Below are 14,577 nucleotides of genomic sequence, written 5' to 3' on the forward strand. Positions count from 1 at the left end.
CCAATTTTTCATGTTTACTGGATAACTGGCAAAGTGGAATGAGTTACAGGAGTTAAATCCACACTGCTACTGGAAAAATGGACACTTTGCAAGAGTACATCTGTCACCTGGACACTGCTATCTACATGGAAACAGCCATTAACTGGCTGGTTTCACCTTAAAAAGCTGAAAAGCTAAAAGAGGAGGAGAAACCTTCACAATTTGCTATGATCCCCAACTACACAGACCACATGCAATGCTTTCCTGGAAAGACAGAAGTAAAAGAAACAAAGTTATTACAAATTACCCTTAATTTGCCTTTCACATAATTTCTGTCAAAAGCAAAATGTTTTCAAAAGCATCTTCTCTTAACTAAATGGAGACACATGAAATTCAGACAGCCGACTTGCAGCAAGCAATTTTGGCCTTAGCACTATGTTCCTACCTAAAGGGGAAGCTGTGCACAATTCACCAAATTTTAAACCCAAATTTGGAGGCCACTTGAGAGCTAAGATGGACAGGAACCACTTTCAAGAAATCAAGCAGCAGTTTTCAGAATAGGAAAGACAGAGTTTTTACAAAGAAAAAAAACAACATAACAAAAATATCAAAGAGCAATTTTATTTATCTTATTTGGCACAAAACTTACAAGAACTGTTTTGTTCCCTTCTTAAATTTTAGTACAACTAGCAAGGAAAAAAAAGGCATACTAATACATTTAATGAGCTGTACAGCAAGTGACATGTGGAAAGAGGCACCAGAAAGATCTACCAAAAATCAAAGTGCATGAAAAATACCTACTCTGAGCGCCTCATGGTATTGTATTAAGGCACCACTCTTAGATGATTTACTGAATACATCAAGTGTGCAACTTCTTGATTTGGAATGTGAGAGTCCTTCAGCCTGTATCAGAACTGGATACTGCAACCTCTGGATGGAACAATGTTTCTCCTTGTAGATATTAAAGGAAGAGACCTCTTTGTGCCCAACATAATCTCTCAGCCAGGCATGTCACTGTCACATGCTTTCAAAAAGCCAACGCAGGTTATCAGAGTCCAGCACTTTACTTCAGAGTTTTAAGATGTAGTGTGCACCAGACCTATGCATTCTTTACATACAATGGTTTTATAGAAAAGAAAGGTTGAAGAGACAAAAGTAACATGGGACATACCAGTAAATACATTTAGATAGTTTTATCAAAAGAACATTTAAGGACTTTCTGAGTATCTCTTAAAAAAAATCTGAATAGTGTTATAATCCAAAATAATTAAATACACTTTTCAACAGATTATTACAAAGCTTCCTTCAGGACTAGAAACCAAGTCTGACAAATTCCACAAGACTTCAGGAACTTTCAGTAAGGATGTAGAAAAAGCCTAATATTAGACAGTGGTAAGGGATTTTCATAATTGGAAACATTTAATGCAAATCCTGTATCTCCAAATTATGTTATACAGGTGTGTATATACATACACACGTACACACACACTCACACACACTGAAACATTACAAGGGCCAAACAGACACCTTGGCTCATTGTGGGTTCTGCACATCACTGCTCTGAAGTATGACAGAAGCTGCACCAGGTTTATTATTTCAGCACCTTCATTAAGAACTATTTGTTTAAGAACCAAACCACTTCAGTTACAAGGTGCCACAGGCCAGATTCACAGTAAGTGTAAACAGGTTCCAAACAACCAAAGAGAAGTTGCATCTGCTTCTTACCAGCTTTGACTTTGGTTTTTCTGCTCAGCTGGATCACCAGTTTCCTTTACTTGCAGGAAGAAGTTACGTAAGAAATCAGTGCCCGTATCAAAACTGAAGTGGGAATCAGTAAATGCAGAATATTGTTATCAAACCACTGTACAACACCTCTACTGTAGAGAGTTTCAAACATCTCAGGAGTTTGAGACTGCTTAACCTGAACTCTGGAAAAACATATTTCTCTATGGACATGCAAAGGCATTTAAATATGAACTCTAGACATTACAATATCTCATTTTTTTGTCCTCTTATGGTGTAGACCTCGAGAACACAACTGTGTGCCCCATCATAAAACCAAAGCAACCCTGAGCATTAAAAATTCTAAACAGCAAGGGTTGGAAAGGAGGGCATCTGGAAGTGATCTACACATTACAGAGCATGGTGTTTCACAAGTCTCTGAACAGTGTAGTTCATACTTTCTGGGATAACTTTCCCAATACCTTTGTACCAATACAGAGCTGTAGTTTTCAGTAACTCTTTTACCCCTGCATTATTTGCTATCACATATAAAACATGCCACAGAAGTGGCAGTCGGGGCTGAACATTTAACAACATGTCCTTTTCATCCTTTATTAACAATTACATTTATTTCATGATTTGTATGTAAGTCATGTAGCAACATAACATTGGTGTTATACACTGTGCTTCCGTTCTCTGGCACTTGGAGGACGAATTCATTTCCAGATAGTCACATCTTGCTGAAGCATTCCTTTGCATTTGTCCAAACTTGAATTCCCTTTTAAAAGAACAGTTAAAAATCAATAGGTGGGAATATACTCAATTTGCACACCTCATCCACAACTTTCTTCAACAGAAGACTCTACTAAGAAGTCCCATAGAATTTCACAGAAGGCAGAGACCACATTGAAATTGGATCACACTGTTATTCTCTATCTATATCTATCTCAACATGAACATGTCACTGAGTTCAAGGAGGATGGAGTATGTGGGAGGTTTTAGGGTAGTGACTCCAAATCTTCTGTGATTGCCATGTTCCCAGTCACTGACTGGGATTTGCCCCCCTGCTGACAGGACAAAAACATTGGGCCAGCCTCTCCCAAGCCACACGTACCTTTTTGCACATGCTAATCTGCATAACAGCATAGCTTATAAGTGCCTCCTTCAAATCATGGTTCTTCTGCTCTTTAAACCGTTCAATGTCAGCCCAGGCACTTTTCACAAAGTCTCTGAAATTTAAAGCAATGATTTCTGTTAGTGTTTCACATGTTCCATCCTCAGCTCTGGACACTCAGCAGAGAAGCTGTGTATGACACAGTGCTCCATCTTTCAGCCACTAAATCAAGTCCTGCAAATATTATGCATCCCTCAGTGTCCTCATTTTACAACTGGCACCACTACCTAATTCTCCACCTTCTTTTTAAGGTTTTAAACCTGGAGTTTCACAGGATACATTAGGATGTTTGTTTGGTTTGGTGGTTTTTTCTCAGGAAGCATCTCTGCTACAGAACCAGCATAAGTCAGAATATACTTTTTTTTCCTTCAGATTCTGTTAACTAATTATCTTTATGCCAACATTCAGCACACAACACTGCATGTTTCTTTTTCAATTGTCAAGTCAGGATCTTCATCTCTTCAGCATGTAAACTCACTAGTTTGTCAGGATGTGAGACAGTCAAGTACAATAAACATTTACAATGCAAATTTAACTTGGATAATTTACTTCAGAAATTAATTTTGTTGGTTTGGTGATGTGTAGTCAGGTCTCCTTAACTAAAATGGAGGCATATATCTGTAATTCATACTTTCATTTGTGCTGGACTAGCCTTCACTTGAAAATTGCTTCCAGAGCTACAAAAGCACATCTCGAATACATCTGCCAAAATTATTAAGATATTGCATTTACTGAGTGTCTTGTTGTTTTGAACTATTCATGAACTAGTCTTATCTTTCCAGCTCTAATGCTAACATATCAGGAGACAGCACGTTTACCCCTTGAGTTATATGACAGACATGCTTTGACAAAATCCCATTGCTTTAAGAACGTTAGTTCCTATTTTTCATTTTTACATACCTGAAGAAAATCTCATTAGAGCACCAAGAAGCAGTTACCCAAACAGAACTCCCCAGACCTTCTAATCTCTTTCAAACAGGAGTGAGGTGTCCCTCTTATGAGAAGTTGTAGGATATGGGCTCAGCACCCTTACCCATAAACCAAACTAAATAGTGTATTTGAAGCAAATCAGCCTTTGAGTCTCAGCCTATTCAGCTGCAGACCTCCAAGCCCACCTGCTAAATATATTACTAGTGGAACATAAAAGCATGCAAGTCAGCCATTAGAGTGGGCTCAGTAACTGGGAAAGTCATCAGGTTTTACATAAGCCATACACTCAGAGCAGAAGCTAACTGCATGTACTGCACTTTATTTCACAACTTGCAGCTGACAGGAGCTTTTATAGACAGCTCATAAACACCAAGAATATATTAAAAACACTTATAAAATGCAAACACCTTCAAGAGCATCCAGTCAAGGGCTTTTGCTAAGACAAGCCCTGTGTTTTCTTTCAAACAGTCAAGTCCATTTACCTGCCCTCCAGATTTTTAGACTTCAGTTGCTCCTCTCCTTCCTGTATCTGCTCTTCTAGAATCTTTATCTTGGCTTCCCTCTGCTCAGGGGTTTCTTGCCCAAAGAGCTTGCTGGTCATCCCCTTCAGTGAGAAGGTTCTCACAGTCTACAAAACACAAGGATACTCCAGGTTTGGCATGTCCTGAGCACAGCCACAGGACACCGGGCAACTTTCATTGGCATTTGTGGTTACTATTTGGCTGATATTTTGCTTTAATTTTCATTTCATTTATTGGTAAGTAGCTCTGGTGACTCAGACTAAGCAATGTGGGGAGGAGGTAATTTGATGTTCAAACACTTTAAGGCTGACAAGGGGGAACTTTCACAGCAGCCTTCCTAGTGATGTAGGAAGAGAAACAAAAGCCATAAAGGCATTCCATAAGGAACATCAATAGATCCAAGAGCAACATTAAGAATTCTAAAAGTGTCAGTTACCATTTTCAGATCGTATTTTAGGTAATGTTATCTCCCATATAAAATGGACTAACACAACATATCAATAACACCCACTGTGCAAAAAGCAAAGGAAGTCTTTCAGAATTCCCAACATTTTCATCTTTAGGATAGAGTTGTCTACAGATAGAGTGTTATTCTGCTCCAATTATATTTACTGCAACCCTTTACTTGCTCAGTATTCAATAAAAGAAGTTTGGCACAAACAGCTTATGTCACCAAGAACCAAGTTACTTTAAACCTCACATGTCTCTAGCTCATATGATACTGCTTTCAAAAGCAGCAGTCAGCATGCTGGTGCCATTTAAATATCATTTTAAGTAACTTGGCTCAAGTAAAAAATAAATTCAGAAAGAGGCATCTTGGAGAAGAAAGTGGAAAAAGACTCACTCCTGTTGCCAGCTCCTCACACTGCTGTTTCTTAGATGTTAAGTCCTGTGCAGCCATTTCCAAATCATATTGCATTAGTTCATGCTTCCTGCAAACTGCCCTGGAAAGTAAGTAATGAAAGATCTGTCACAAAATACTTTGTTTTGCTACGTTTCCCTCCATTTACACTTTACAAATAGCATCATGTTTTGTTTGTTTTTGACAGGAAGCACCTCTAATTATTCATCTAGTCTAAATTCAACAGCCCTATCACAGACTGCATAACTCTGCAAATGCCATAGTTAAGCAAGCTTGGATCAAAGTATAAATAAAATTCTTAGTACAACAGCATTCTGTTTCTCTTTTTAGTTTCATTCCAAGATACACTCAGCAATACAAGCCCTACCACCTCCTTAAGGACACCACTGTAAAACAGTTTAATTCAAAATACATTACAGAAATATCACAGCTTTGACAAAAGATACCTGGAGATGGTACCTGTCACAGCAGCAATCTATCAATCAATCATAAAATCCATCACATTTTCTTTCTTAAACAATGAAACAAGAAACTGCTTCTAGACTCAGACAGTGCCTTTCATCTGGAAAAGAGGAGTTTCCTCTGGCCACCTGCAGTAAGTCCCAGTCCTGTGTGGGCTGAGGATGCTACATCCGCACTCCACAGCCAGATGCACATCGGTGTCCCAGGGGAGGCTCCCGGTGCTCCAGGTTCCCACACAGCAGCCCTCGCACTCACCAGCCCAATTCTCTGCTGGCCCTCTGCAAGGGGTTCAGAGCCAACCCTTGCAAAGCACAACAGCTTTAGGCACAGCCTTGCAGCATGAAGCAATTTGCTTTTGTGTCTGTGCTTGTTAGGGGTGACTGACAAAGGCTAACGTAAAACAAAACAAAAAGTTGGTACTTAAATGCACAACACTGCAGCAGATGAAAGTTACACTGGGCACTTTGAAAGTTCCTGGAATTTGTAATGCCTGTAGCAGCTCTGTTTGACCTATCTCATTTGAAAGCTGGAGCTTTCAGCACATTGGGGCACTATTACACCAAAAGCCAAGGAAACAGTGGAACCAGAGGAATAAACAGCATTTTCTTCCATAGTATACAGATTTTAACATTTCTGTCTTTTCACTACTGATCAGATCAGTTCCAATTTGTATTGCCACTCACACGGCAGAATAACAAACAAGAATATAGAGACTCCACAACACTGGAATTTCCTCTTCTCAGAGAACACAAGAGGATACCAGACTAAATTAAACATCAACATCACATTAGAGAAAAGGACTACAGCTTCCTTTTGAGCTCTAGGCTTCTGCACATACCGCAGTGCTTCTGCATAGAAGAGATATTCCTTCAGCTGATCTGCATAGTGCTCCTCTTCTTCCAGTATGTCATCAATAGAAGCTGCGTATCTAGTGAAAAACAGCCACGGTTAAATGTACAGCTGATTAATTTAACCTTCAAGGACACACACCAGAAACAAGGGAGAACACCAGTTTGACAGAAACACTTGTGACAAGCAGCAAAGAACTCTTCCAAAAAGGCATTTTATTTTGTTTTTAATTAAACTCTGAATCAGCTAATGTCAACATTCCTGTGGGCCCGCTTCTTTGGTTGTAACTACAATGAATCTCTTGACAAGTACAAAACCTATCATAAGTCTCCTGCTGAAGATGACACAGCTTTTCTTACAGGAAAAAACCCCTATTTGTTCCTTTTCTTCAGCAGATAGTCAATAGACAGCACCAAGAAAAAGAAAAAAAAAGAAAAAAAAAGACACCATGCAAAAGAAATCCTTCAAGGCTTAAAGCAGTAAGGGCCAGGAATGCGAACATCACACCTGAAAAGCAGAGGCTGCTTTCATGGCTTGTTACTCAGCCTGAGTACAAGATAACTCATAGAGGTGCCCTGAACACCACAACATTAAGTCCCTTCAGCTCTTTCAAACTCTATGTATAAGTCAGACACATTAATTCACAGCAACAGGAAGTTTAACCCTCCTTTTAGGGAGAAATCGGAAATAAAAGGGCCAAATCTGCAGGTCTTGCATTCAGTAACAGTTGTGTTATTTAGGCTGATTTTTCCCCTACAAATGGCAAAAAGCACTTAATTTTTCTAGCTGATACTGCTTATTTGGCAATATTTAGTTTGTTCTTGCTGACCAAGGTGACTGTCTTGGACAGATTTGTAGGGACAGGCCTACAGCTAAGAGATAACTGCACATCTCACTTGGCACAGCCACAGAAATCAGACTCCTCTTTAGCCTCAGGGCATGTGCCACTGGAGATAACCGGGATGAATGAGAGCCCACATAAATACCTTAATCTATTCTGCTAACTCAGTCTGGATTCTCAGCTATGTGGCAAACTCACACATCTGCAGGCTCTCTGAAGTGAGCATATGTCCATTCTTCTCTAGCAACCAGCACAACGTGACCCAAATGCTAATTATAGCACCTCTTGGCTTTCAAGATTTTGCAAAATCTTTGCATTTTTCCTTTTCTCCCTATGCCTCTCCAGTAATTGGTTCTGTGGAAGAAGCAGCAGAGTCTCAATCTGAAAGGGATTTGGTAACATGAATTTGGGAAGTTTGCAAGTATGATGAGTTGTTTTGATGCTCTGTGAAATCAAAGACATGGCACATCCAGGAAAAGCCCTACCAAGGCTCTTGGTGATGAATAAATATAACATACAAAGTGGTCAGCAACAGCAGACCAGTTTAATTAGAAGGGATTCAAGAACAGGGAGAACAAGAAGTCATATAATGAATCAAAGTAAGGAATAAGTCAAAACTGTTGAAAAATTCACTTGTTCTGAAAAAATCCTGCAGCCACACAGGTCATAAAAGGCTTACCCTATTTTAAGTTCTGCAATGCAATAATTTTAGTATAGTGGTTAGATTTCTCAGGGCAGCAGATGGACCAGATTTCATTTTCAAGTAAGATCTAAGTTTAGAGCAGTGCTAGAGCTCATCTGTGGCAGATCAACTCTCACAAAAGAACCTCAAAAACAACCAAAAAATCTCACCAAACAAAATCCTACCTTACCTAGACAGGCTTTTATAACAAGTTTGATTTGGGGGAAATATGTAGTAAGACAACATTTCTGACTGCCTAAACTTTGGCAACCTAGAGAAAGTATTAAGGAGAAACACTGCAGTTAGTTCTAAAGGTACCTGACATGGTATCATTCTTTGTGTAAGCTCTAAACCAAACCCTTGTTTCAGTTAAGACTGGTTCCATATACAGTGACAGTCTAGTTGATACAGAGATAAAGGGTCACTCATTGAAATAAAGGACAGAAGTCAAAGGTCTGGCATTTTTTTCTTTCATCTTTTAAATGCCAGTTACAGCCATTCACTCCAACTTTCTCAGCATACTCTGTCACTTCAGCAAGTGTAATAAAGCACACACCCAGAGAAGCTTTGGGGTGTCTTCTCCAAACTTAGCAGTTATAGGTCATACTAACCAGTAACAACTCAAAAGCTTAAATAAACATCTAGTAAAGAGTATAGTGCATAGTGGAAATAGAGAATAATTAAATTAGTTTTGAAATTTAACATCTATATTAGGGAACCTTCTGGAAGTAGGTGGTTTTTTGTTGCAATACATTCCTGCCTGATTTTATGGGAATGGTAAGTTACTTTAAAGAGATCATAGATATGAATCTAACTGTTAGGACACCACACAGGTCACTGAATGAGTTCCTGAACCTCACAACTGCTGATTCTTGCTTGATGGTCATCACTAAAGGATTACTTTTGTACAAGAGTGCCAGAGCAGAGGAGATGACAGACAATGAAAGATACCTCAGACACTTCATGCAGTGAGTAAAATTACCCAGAATAGCAGTTACCCACTGCAGTTGATCTGGATCTTTAGCGCTGTGTTACAGACAGAAATATTAAATATTATGAGAGGGTTCAGCCTCCTGACTGAGAAGTGAGACAACCTTCTTTTAATTGGTTATGCATTTCCAGGTGTTTGATATTTTGGTGTGGTGTTATCTGACCACTGAAAACCTTCATGAGATTCCTTAACTCCACTGTATCATACCAAGTTTTCATAATCTCTTCAATTCCTTCCTACTACAGTAGGTGCTTAATATTGTATTCCATCCCTACTTCAACTATTTTTTTCTGAAAGCAGAATGCATTCTCCATAGCTTTATTCTCACCAGAGCCCTCTGCCCTGAAAATATTACAGCTTTTCTTGTATGGAAACCACTCCATTAGACAAAAGACAGAACTGTGAATAAATTATTCAGAAGGGGTCATATTCTTAAAGATTTGATAAAAGCAGAATTACTCTAAAGAAGCTGAGGGCTCTTCAAACCCTTGAACTTGGCAACACCAGTAACAATTAACCTGTTAATTTGACACCCCCAGTAACAATCAGGCAGTAGTACATATGTAAATCTGCCCTATAAACTAAACCTGAGAACTTTATTTCCACACGAATTACACTTTATCGTAAAAATATTGCATGAAGTGTCAAACACTTTCCATCTCTTGCTGAAGTTGTTACTTATCTGTTGTGTGGGATTACAGAAGAGGAATCAGAGTGGTAAGAAATGCTGTTTCACTTGCTATATGTGATATCTGAAAAGCAGAAGCCATGAGCTTAGAATCCCACTCCTGTAAGCACTCCCAAGTGCTAGACTCTTATTTTGAAGGCTGTGCTTCACATACTCTGCCAAATGACTCTAAAGATGCAAAGAGAGAGGATTCTTTACTTTATTATATCCAGTGTTTGTTTCAAGAATCCACTGGAGTTTTGGAGCCGATTAATTAAATTTCTTAACTCCCTGTAATTAAGTCCAAATCCGTGTACCATCTACTGCATGGTACAAAATGCTGCTATCAAAACCAAATGGATCTCATCAGGTCTGCAGTACATTAAAGTTGTATTCCACCAGTTTCTGGCATAGTAGCTTAAAAGAAAACCTGGAAGGATTCCAAACACTTCTACGATTTCAAAATAATAATAAAAAAAGAAACCCCTCTGGTTCTCCTGAGGCTTTTTGAGCTACTTAATACAGTATGTGGATGCTAAAACTTTGCCTGCATCCAAGGCACAGAAACACTGTATGCCTAAAAACAACGCACCCCCAACTTTCTTGGTACTCATATGTACTTTGAGATTGAGGGAAAAGAGAGGAAAGAGTTCCACATCTGGCTTACATCAAACTATCAGATATTCAGTCAGTACTTACACATCCATGTGGTGGCCAGCACTCTGCAACCCATCCCCCATCTCCTTCTCTATTGCACTCCACTCACTGTAGGAAAAACAAACGAGAAACAACATCACACATGAAGGGGAAGGGAAGTTAATAAGCTGCATCCTGTATATAGTTTCTTTCCAGGTGACACCTGAATGGAAACTGCCTCAAAGTTAGACTTGGTCAAACTGGTTTTTTTCTTTAAGGAACAACACTGACAATGTGATAAGGACATTAACGGCACTCTGTAAGACAATTGTCCCTAAACTCATCGTCACAAGTATAGTTAGTTTGGGATGGGTTTTGAGCATAATCTTGTTTAAATAGCTAAAACGCAATTAAAAAAAAAAAAAAAAAAAAAAAAAAAAAAAAAAAAAAAAAAAAAAAAACTACCAAGAATTTAATATAAATGGGACAAGGGACAACAACAATGATGAACTTTCTGAAATACATTTTGGGCTCACCAAGAATATACTAAGCTTTCCAGATTTACAGGATAGAAGACAGAAGCCTCTCATTCCAAAAACCAAAAAAGGGTGGGATTCGACTTTTGTAAGCATTTTACTTCTCCTGAAACTATTTGATACATGTAGCTTTATGTTTTCATAGTAGACTCCTGTTTAGCTCTATCCATAAAGAAAAATTCCAACTTGCAGTTGTCTCAATTAGCCATTTACATTAAAGATATGATTTAGATAAAGAAAGAAACAGAGCTACAAAAAAGGTAGCAAGAGACTTGTTCTGGGCATTCTGGTTTGTATGCTGCCATTTTAATTGTGTTCTCAGCTTTGAGAAACCTTATGAGAGTTATTAGTTACAAGAATTACACCCACAACTCTTTTTATAAGGAAGAAAGAGGTTCTCCTTATATTTTGCCTAATTTATGTGTAATGCATCTATTCTGTCCTTCACTTTTTCATAAACATTCCACTCTGCTGATGTTGATATTTGTTTGTCTTTGTGCTATTACAGAACTACACCTAATTTCATTTTAAAACTCCCAATGAGAAAGACATCTGCAATCCATTAACCCAGAGAATTAAATTTAGCACTTGAACAGTGTGTAGAAGCAGGAGGTTTCCCTTAACCAGAAGTTTAGATTCCTGAATTCTCCAGTGAGATGGAAAACTTGAGCATGCAATTCCCTCATATAAATCAAAAAAACGATTGGCAAATTCACTTCTAAAAGCTGCTAAAATTGCACAGATATAATTGTTAATTTTTATCCATTAAAAGAACCCAGAAACTTTTTCAGAGACAACTGCATGAAGAACAGTGAGTTACTTTCTAAAGAAACAAAATGCCAATGCAGCACAAGGCCCAAAGGTCTCATACACAAAGCAACAAGCTGTAGTCTTCCACTAGAGACTGAGCTCAGCAGATCCAGAGATCTCTGCATGCAGCACAGAAATCTCATTAGCACTGCAATACAGAGCTTTTCTAGCCAATGAAATGTTTCAAACATACTTTTCAAAAGCATAACAACACAACCAAGAAATTCCCTTCTCTCTTCCCATACCTACGTATGTATTTAAAAACTGGATGAACTCTTACCTGAATACTCTTCCGTAGTTGCCATGGACTTTATAGACACCGTAAAGCCGGTCTGCTACCCTCTAAAACATTTTAGAGACAGGTTTTGGTCATCAACATTAAGTGCAATTGCTTTGTGAAAACCCACATGCATACTCCAAGCTAAAGCCCTAATGTTCTTACACAGGTAAACAAGATTAGGCCTAAATCTAACATAAGCCACTACTGAAAAAAAAAAATCAACAGCATGAAATCCTAGAAAACTGAAGTCACAATCAAGCCTATGTTGAAAAGTAGCATTTCATATCTATCTTTAGAAGTGTTCATTAATAGGATATGTCTGTGGAGACCATAATCAAGTTCCATTCAGTTTGTGATAACCAAATATAGGGCATTCTTTACCCGAATAGTGCCAAATTCATGCACACACTTGTTTATTTAATTTATAGATGTCAAGTCAGACCATCTTAACATCGATACTGTAGGGAAACCTTCAGTAAAATTCTAACAAGTGACTTGATTTTTCCACCCAGCTGAGTGAACTGAGGGAAAGGAAATGAGCTATCCATTGCAGAACTCATTGCTTGAGGTAGAGGTCATTTCAGCTGTTTGGAGTGCCAGTACCTGCTGCAGCCAGCACTACAACGCTGGCAAAACCTCAGAAGAAAAGACACGTGTTCACTCTGAAATGGGAGTTGTAATCCAGATAATGCCCTTGGAATCGTGATGTTCCAATGAATGAGAGTGAAGCTCTGCAAGAGCTACCATATTTATTATGTCTATCACAGCAGTAGTAAAAAGGAAACATAAACAAATTGCCCAACAGATCTCACACACACAACCCTGAGAAAATACGACTGTCTGTAGAACACTACTCTTGAGACTGATTAATTCTCTCAAGAACCTGAGTTTAGCAGAGCAATCCATTACTGTGCTCTCAGCTGTGCAGGTCCATTGAAAATTAAATCCTTGTTGAACATACTAAAAAGAAGTATCATGCTCTCATTATTGGAATTGTAATTTCCTATTTCCTTTTTGTGTCTTTAAAAAAATAACCTTCTACTCTCAACCCATAGAGTATCTTAATGCATTACATAATTGTTGTCAGCATTAGAAAGACTATTATTCATTGCAGATCAATGAATGAGCCAAAAAAATACAAAACATACTGGGTAGCATAAAGGATTCATACTACAAGCTCAGGAAAACAATGTATTATATGTCTGACCAGGAAACTGTGTTTTCAGGCCCTTCCCAAATTAAACATCCAGCAAAAGCAATTTGTCTGCTGAGTAGAGAGAAGCGGATGCCTTGATTCTTTTTAAAACACCTCCCTCTGATACGTGACCATCACAGGACAGGGCAGATTAGCAACATGCACCATCTAACCCAACCATCATATCTGGAACTCCTTCTCCCTCCCAGATCTGTACAAAGTCAGTGCCCTCACCTCTTGCTGTCTCCTGCTACGCACTCCGGAGACAGACTCCCTCAGGCAAAACTGCCCTTATTCTAGAACACATATAGCACTTCTCTTGACTAAACAAGAAATACTGCCTTATAAATAAATCATACTATTTGTCACGACACACATGGGAAATACTTACAGCTCTGACTCGCAGAAGGTGTGATATGACAGACTGCAGTTCATCGCTGTAGTGTTTTAGCTCAGTAAATCTCCTGGGAACAGCAAACAGATAGTACATCATCAGGCATCATGAAAGCAAGCTTTCACAGCATGCACAACACAGCCACAACCCTGCATTGTGTTGGAGTGGAATTAGCTGAAGACTCCTAAAGAAGTGACTGCTGAGTTTAATTTCCCTAAAGCGAACAAACATCCCAACGTTTGCATGACTGCTGGTATTTTAAATGCAAATGTTGAAGGCTCAGATTGAATTAAGAGATAAAATTTTATGAAGTAAGAGTAGTTAGCTGAAGTTATTACATCACTGTTTTGTTGTTAGGGTTTTTTAATGGGATTCATAGAAGCAAGGATTAGTGAATAGGAAAGCTTCAAACACAAAGCCAAAATCTGGTGAAGGGTATTTCTCAATAAAAGCATGTTTACATTTCTGACCTGACAAAGATATTTTACTTTCAAACTGTCTCTATCCAGTTTTGGGCACAGCTTTTCAGGGGTTCAAGGAAGCATTCACAGTTACATTTTCCCTAGGGCTAATCCATACAGTAACTGTAACATGAAATCCTATTGGGACTTGTACCTGCACAGGAGCTCTGTGTGGCTGAAGGCCATCAAATCACTACATCTCAACAAGGTACCAGACAGGGGAGCCACTGCAGGTGACATGTGCACACTGCTGGCTTGTCACTTCCAGAGAAGAGGCATTTTATCAGCCAGACCAGTTAGGATTCAGAGGCAATTTAAGCTGACACCCTTAGCTCCTGCTAATAACAAAGGTGAATCGTTCTCCACAGCTTTGCTAGTGACAGATAAACAATTAAACCACAGCAACAGACTCTTGTGCACACACAAACCCTCCCTACTACACACAAGTCCAGCTCATGACCTACTTTGGTACACAAGAATGTATTTATTTCATCCAGATGGGAAGCCAGAAACTTTACCTAAATTACTAAACAATCTGAAAATAAATACAGAAGAATGCAACTAGAATTAAGGTCTGGGAGACTG

General features: G+C 38.7%; 1 protein-coding gene across 2 annotated transcripts in view; it reads right to left on the bottom strand.

Annotated features, from left to right (window-relative positions):
- Positions 1-584: 584 nt before the first annotated feature.
- SNX4 (sorting nexin 4) overlaps positions 585-14,577 on the bottom strand; it is a 33,200-nt gene continuing 19,207 nt past the window's right edge. For both annotated transcript variants that reach the window (XM_063400901.1, XM_063400900.1), the window contains exons 7-14: positions 13,529-13,601; positions 11,943-12,004; positions 10,380-10,445; positions 6,489-6,578; positions 5,171-5,270; positions 4,288-4,433; positions 2,816-2,930; positions 585-2,479 (exon numbers count right to left, since the gene is read on the bottom strand). In XM_063400901.1, coding sequence (XP_063256971.1) covers positions 2,432-2,479; positions 2,816-2,930; positions 4,288-4,433; positions 5,171-5,270; positions 6,489-6,578; positions 10,380-10,445; positions 11,943-12,004; positions 13,529-13,601 — 700 coding nt within the window. In that variant the 3' untranslated portion in view covers positions 585-2,431. The remainder of the gene's footprint in view (positions 2,480-2,815; positions 2,931-4,287; positions 4,434-5,170; positions 5,271-6,488; positions 6,579-10,379; positions 10,446-11,942; positions 12,005-13,528; positions 13,602-14,577) is intronic.

Source organism: Prinia subflava, chromosome 6 (assembly GCF_021018805.1).
Source record: "Prinia subflava isolate CZ2003 ecotype Zambia chromosome 6, Cam_Psub_1.2, whole genome shotgun sequence".
Taxonomy (NCBI): domain Eukaryota; kingdom Metazoa; phylum Chordata; class Aves; order Passeriformes; family Cisticolidae; genus Prinia; species Prinia subflava.